General features: G+C 35.9%; 1 protein-coding gene across 1 annotated transcript; it reads right to left on the bottom strand.

Annotated features, from left to right (window-relative positions):
• Positions 1-1,854: 1,854 nt before the first annotated feature.
• Positions 1,855-5,784, bottom strand: LOC121259136 (purple acid phosphatase 5-like). The gene is made up of 8 exons (XM_041160634.1): positions 5,491-5,784; positions 5,113-5,322; positions 4,902-5,013; positions 4,554-4,780; positions 3,127-3,265; positions 2,761-2,981; positions 2,530-2,651; positions 1,855-2,414 (listed from the first exon to the last, which is right to left on the bottom strand). The coding sequence occupies exons 1-8, from the start codon at positions 5,665-5,667 to the stop codon at positions 2,225-2,227; spliced, it is 1,398 nt and encodes a 465-aa protein (XP_041016568.1). The 5' UTR covers positions 5,668-5,784; the 3' UTR covers positions 1,855-2,224.
• Between the last annotated feature and the right edge of the window lie 1,199 nt (positions 5,785-6,983).

Genomic DNA, 6,983 nt, shown 5'->3' with positions numbered 1-6,983 from the left:
GTCATATTTTTTATTGAGGTTTGAATATGTCCAAAGCAATCTTTTTTTCAAAATTTTAAGGCTTTCTTCACCTCCTTTAATTTCTTAAATAGGATGAAATTTGGAGTTACTTGAAATGGAGTATTACAAGCTTTCCTGCTATTACCTTTCTCATGGCCGCCATCCTTGGGCAAGAATTCATCAATCCTCTTTTCTTCTCTAAGAAGTGGTTTGGATTCAGAGATGAGTTGAGATGGTTTGTGAATAGTAGAATAAAAATTGAATTATTTATTATATTTTTTGTGGGAATTTGAGAAAGTTATTTTGAGATTTGAAAAAGTTGAATTGTTTATTTTATTTTGTGTGAAAATTTAAAAAAATTGTAATAATGAACTGAGATGAGTTGAGGTAGGTTTTAAATGCAAACGAGGCCTAAGTCTATGACCCCTCTGCTACCACGCACCAATATAAAATTAATTATTGATAAAGTAGATATTTTTTTAAAAAAACTTTTGGCAGATGTGAGCAAGTGCACTTCAACTGGAAAGATGGTATAGCTAAGGTGGTTGGAATTCTTTCTTCTGTTGCTGGAGCTTTCATTACCCTTAAAAAGGGGCTAGCCATTTATGAGCTAAACTCAAATCTACACCAAACATCTTTGTTGTTACTTTCGTTAGGGGATGTCAAGGGGAAGAATTGGACCTTGGGTGCATTTATCTCATTGGAAACTACCTTTGTCGTTGGTCTGGTTGGATTGTCTTGCAAAAACCAGTCTTGAAGAAATATCGAGCTTGGCTTACATTCACCTCATATGGCTTCTTCTTCAGTTTCTGACAATATCATCAGTTTTTGTGAGAGACTCCCAAGCCTGGCAGGTTAAATCCACCGGAAAACTCTTCAATATTTTCTACTCGGCTGGTAATTAGTCATTCTATATGAATAGCTTTATGGATTGATAAATAAGCCGCATATTTTTCACCACTTTGAAGATAAGCCTCACTTCATTATGTCACTGTGCTACGAGGTCTTGATCTGTTTAGGCAGAGTCAGTTCGACTCAATAACCCGGTTACATGATTATAAGTGCTATCATATTCAACATTTTCAAGAACAGCATGGGCATATTCCCTGATGACAATGTTATTCTAGTACGATTTTTCATTCTCCATTTAAGTCAAGTCACCTATTGTTTCAAAAGTTCACGCCAATAAGGAGAGGTTTGGTACTCATTTATTCACACTAATGTCATTGATTTGTTATTTGAATAACTTCATGGAATGAAAAACCAACCAAAATTTTTGCCAATGTAAAGAGAAGCTTCACTTTACTGTATTGTTGTCCTACAAGCTCATGATCTAAGTCACTTTAGGATCATCTCGGTAAAGTCAACTGGGCTCGATTGCCTGGTTACTTGATTACAGGTCCTCTCTCAATTCTCCATTTACAATTGGTGATTACAGGCCGGATGGGTGGCTTCGGCAAATGACATTACTGGTAGCTCTGATGGATTAGGCAAAAAATTATACTTAATTAGGAGGGTAGTTCTCCAAAACCGAGTTACCAATCATTTTTTATTTGAACTCTCCTCTGCAAAAATTTTATCATCTCTTAATACAGTTAATAGAGGCCAGGCTTCAAGCTAAGGGACAATTAGCTTAACCAGTAGGCTCCTGACTGGCACTTCAAATGCTTGGTTGAAGTATAGTAGCCTTAAACAAAGTCAATAGCATACTACACTAATGTTTGATGATATTCTTTTCATGCGCACTATCAAACCAGAGTTTTTAGTAACTTGGCATACAGATAACTTTTGGAAATCTTTAAAGTGATAAATGCCATATCATTGGTAAACATCAATCACAAATGTTTTGCAGGATTATTGTAGCAGTGTTAATGTAGCCGGACTCTACATTGTTGTGTGGGGGAAGAGCAAAGAGAGAAAGGTTGGCATAGAAAAGTCTGAGATTCCCATGGTGTCTGAAAACAAAGATGGAGAAAGTTCTGGCAATGCCACTCTCGATCAACCATTACTTCCTACCTCTAACAGTTAATTTTATGATAAGGAGCAATTAAAAGTATGCCCTACAGTGCACCCCACTTTCTACCAAACTTTGAAATAGGTACTACTACCCAGCAAAACTCAACTTAACAATAATTAAAACCGAGCCATCTAAACATGAAAAACCAAGCTGACACCAAATTGGCAGTCAAAATGAAAAATGGACTAGGACTTTAGTGCTTCCTAATTAATGGCCAAGCTCTTCAACTGGATAATAGTGCCTGTTGTATAACCAAAGAGAATCAGCTGCAACAGCATTACTATCTTGGTTACGGTGCCAAGTATAGTGGGCATGGGTCCTATTCTTTATAGCGAGAGTTGCATGCCCAAAGCTTGCTTCCCGGAATGCAGAATAACTTGGTTGTGGGTCAGTAAAACTGCAGAAAACAATAGAGACATAAAAGAGTAAGGGAGTAGCAGATCGATACGGATAATTATCCAATTTTCCTATATATATAGCAACTGAAATGAAATAAAATGAATGAACCACACCTGTTAGCAATGCCCTCAATATTACCACCATCACCAATTGTTATGTATATTGGTGCAGATTGGTCTTTTATTGGCGTGCTGAGTCCATCTGTTATATTGTACCTCACATTCGATATTCGCTCCTGAAGTAATACATTAGAAAATGATTTTATTAGAGGGTTAGTTCTATTGATTTATTCACCATTTGACATATCATGTTCTAATGTAATAGAAAGAAGAAAGCAGGCTTACAGAACGCTCATAGGCATGAACATGACCGGCAAACACAATGTCAACTTTGCTTTCAACAAACCAGGATTCAAAAGCCACTCTCATGCTTTCTCCTTCCATAAAATGGTAGTTGTTGCTGTTATACCATGGTGAGTGAAGAAGAACTATAAGCCATGGAGTTTCAGCTCGATTAACTTTGGTGAGCTCCTGTTTGAGCCAAGTGTATTGAGGAGTGTATTTACCTGTACAAAAACACAAAGTACTGTACGTCATGATCACGAGGCCAGGCCAGGCCACTTTGCTACTACAGATACCATTCTGTATTGCAATAATGATATCATTGAGAGAGAGAGAGAGAGAGAGAGAGAGAAGTTTCAGTATTCATACCATATGCTGAGTAAGAAGAGAGGACAATGATGTGTGCAGATGCACGCTTAATGGAATACCAAAGTGGGGATGTACTTTGCGATGATCTGTAGGGCACGTGGTATCTGTTCATATAGGGCTTGAAAGGAGCATATTCTTGCTGATATTACATAAGTACAAACACGTTAATGTGGTGAAAACGGCACTTACAAGATTCAGAAACTACTGTTCAACAACCAACATGACCCTTTAATCTGCTCCGTCTCTCCGGCCTCTTGGCCTAGAGGTCCAGTGATTGTACATTGAATAATAATAATATTCATATAATATTTTTTTACAACCAACCAATATGGTAAAAACATATCTAAAAGTTTTTTTAATTTGCTTTTCAAATTGTATACTACCAGCTCGTCCCTCCCTCCATTTAAACCAAGTATACTCATGAGGAAAAGGGTGTAGATGATCTGTAAAATCTAATTAAGTTTTTGCCTCACAAAATTATATAGGCTCGATTAATTTATATAGAAACTTTGTACAGTTAAACTAGTTTGAATTTCGAATGATAGATTACATGAAGAGATCACGATAATTTACAAAGAAATAAGGATAAAACAAGGCCTTGTTTAGATTGAGAAACCATCTCAACTCATCTCATATTATCTTATCATTATAAATTTCTTAAATTCCCATACAAAATACAATAAACAATTCAACTTTTTCAAATACCCAAATAATAATAATATTAAAAAATAATATTCTAACAATTTTTTATTCAACTTAACTTTTATCTAAAATATCTCATGATATATCTCATGATCTCACTATCCAAGCGGAGGTTTAATCTAAACTAATTACTTTATCCTAACTACCTTGTAATTGGGGTTTGAGTTACTTATCCTTATCTGATAAATCTTGAGGAGTAATCGAAATATTCTTGACAAGATAAAAAGAATATTCTCACTTTGAATATCAAGCACCGAAGCAACAAGGATAGTATATGAAAGACGTTTTGAACTAGATACTTGAGGTTAGTGAAGATCTTGCTCTCAGGTTTTACATTTTCAGTGATCGCATCAGCTAAAAAGGCCTTAGGAAGAGAATAGTCAGAAATTCCTACAGCCAAATGTTGCAACTTCAAATAAATTATACCAGATCAGGCCTGGACATGTACTCTCATGCATCTCAAATTCCATATCTGGAAATACTAAAAGGAAAAATCCACCATGTCAAGTACTAGAGTTTCGCTTCATTAATACAGTACGTACAACCCATGCAGTAAGCAACTCTATAGGAAAAGGCAAGCTAGGCTAGGGAAAATAAAATGAAAAAATGACACTCATTTTTCTTTTGAAATGTTAAGCAAAATACCATAGCATGAAAAATGAGGACACATGTCATTGTGGTAAATTAATTAGATTCTTAATTCCTAAAGGTAGAAGAAGTCTTACAATTTCTGGGGCAAAATCAAGTTCATGATTGCCAGCAGTCCAAATCCATGGCTGATACGCAGCACTCTTCTCAATAAACCGCCCCCATGTGTCCCATCTCTCATTGTCATGATATGGGTGATCATCTGCATAAGAAAGATCACCCGCAAACAACATAGTTTGCGCAGTCGGGTTGGAAATATAATGCTCAAGCGTCTCATTAGAATTAATTGTCTGTCCCAAATCACCTGCAGATTAGGCAGATTGCTTCATTAATATATGTATATAGATATATATATCTACTGCAAAAAGAACCAAACAAAACAAAAAGATATCTTTTGTTTTTGAGATGCAATCCTCGGTACTGACCAATAATACCAAATGTGTATGGAACATCTGGCCCTACTTTGGGAGGAGTTCTGAAATGGAACAGACGGGCACACACGCCAATCCCAATCTCATAAAAGTATTTAGTGTCATACTGAGAATACAAAAAGAGGGAAAAAAATCATGTCAAATATGGCCTAAAATGAGATTGAAAGATGAACTGGAAACTATATAAAAAAACCAATTACTTAACCTCTAATCTTTTAATGGTGGCATGATGAATGTAACCAGAAGTATAATTAAAGTATCTGTACGAGGTGATTTTGGCCGGAGAAGTAAGCTTATAATTCTTGAGCTTGCCCTCTGCAGCCCAATAGGTCACAAAATTCGGATGCCGCATTAATGGTGTAACCCATGAAATAATCACACCCCGTCCTCCCCGATCTCCTTGAGTTATATGAACCTGCACATATAGCAAATTTCGGTGTTTTAGAATGTTTTTTTATTAGACCTAGTGAAAAGGTTTTTGATGATTTCTCATGGCGGCCGGGGAGATGCATGCAGATTCATTAACAGAACAACAATGAGATTAATGCAACACGTACGTATAGGGTAAAGGGTTAATATATACCTGCTCTGGTGCATTGAATCCTGGAGGAGGAGGAAAAGCTTCTTTCGGCAAGTCAGAAGATCCCTCAGCTTTCCTAACATAACTACTGGTAACACCACCATGACAGAAACCAACAACGCTCAGAAGAAGAAATATGACTGTTAGCAAGCACGATGCAGTACTCATATTGAACTGCATTCACGTAGAGAAGAGAAGGCAGTTTTCTGAGGGGAATGAATGTACGTGAACAATGTGTTTAAATAAAGGAAAGAGTGGCGGAGATCATCAGTTTAGAGATCCGATAAAGGAGAGATGTACGTAGTAGTGTTTGATGACGATAAGGATTCTCTTTCAGGATAGAAATTAATAACTAAATAGTAATTAGTTGTAATCCAGAAAAACCATAATTTGAGAAAAATTCTGAAGGCAGTTGAGAGTTCGAATTACATTTTATTTCTAATTATCCATTTACATTTACATATATAAGAGTAATATTATGAGAAATAATATTTGCAGTCATAGAGTGCGCAAGTGCCGACACTCATAAAGAAAAAAAAATAAAGATAAAATTTACATGAAAAAATTAATTTTTTTTTATAATAAATTCCGCTCTTTTTTAAAAGGAATGCACAACGTTTACATAACATATAATTGTATTTAACATTACGCTACAAGCACAATTCTACTTACTGTTCAACACATGTGGGCCGTCACGTTGGAGGGGTACTAGTCGTTCACCTCTTTATTTTTTTACAATTTCTAATGTTTTGGAATTGATCAAGTATACAGCTTTAGAAATCTTGTAAAATTTGGTAAGGAACGTAAGATTTAACAAAGTTGAAAATAGAGTACTACGTACTAAGAATATATAGTAAATACGAAAATATTCGAATTTGTACGAATTAATATTTTAAGATGAGAAATTCTATTATCAGTCCTTACTTGAAGATTGTATGTTCAGATTCTTTATTAAATGAGAAAAAGAATCATTTTATGAGGGATTCGCGAGTCTACCCGCGTGGGATAGCGAAAGACAAGACGGCAATAGTTGTCCCATAAGCTTGGGGTAGGCCAAAGACAAGACGGCAATAATTGTCCAAAATGTTAATGAATTCATGGGAGCAATGAAGCTTGGTATAGGCCTATATATAATATATTCAGGTGTGAACTTTGGACGTGACGGCCAGGATATGGGACGAAAAGTGGTGGCCGACACACTTGACCCTCTCCTTTCTTCAACCTACTCATTCCATTTAGATCCAGTCATGGTGTCATCATGTTATATATGAAAACCTAACATGATGTCATGGTGTAGTGTAGCCATATATAACACGATCGGTCACTATAACATTTTTATCTTATGTGACAATTTATAATTTGTGGCGTAAATAAATCGCCCATTACAAGTGCCTTTTGTGATGGATATAATTAGGGGTGTAACCGGTCCGGTCTAGTCCAATTTTAGACAAAATTTAGGACCGAATCAGTATGCACCAGTTTTGCATTTTCGAAAA

Source organism: Juglans microcarpa x Juglans regia, chromosome 4D (assembly GCF_004785595.1).
Source record: "Juglans microcarpa x Juglans regia isolate MS1-56 chromosome 4D, Jm3101_v1.0, whole genome shotgun sequence".
Taxonomy (NCBI): domain Eukaryota; kingdom Viridiplantae; phylum Streptophyta; class Magnoliopsida; order Fagales; family Juglandaceae; genus Juglans; species Juglans microcarpa x Juglans regia.
This window is presented reverse-complemented; position numbering and strand designations above follow the sequence as displayed.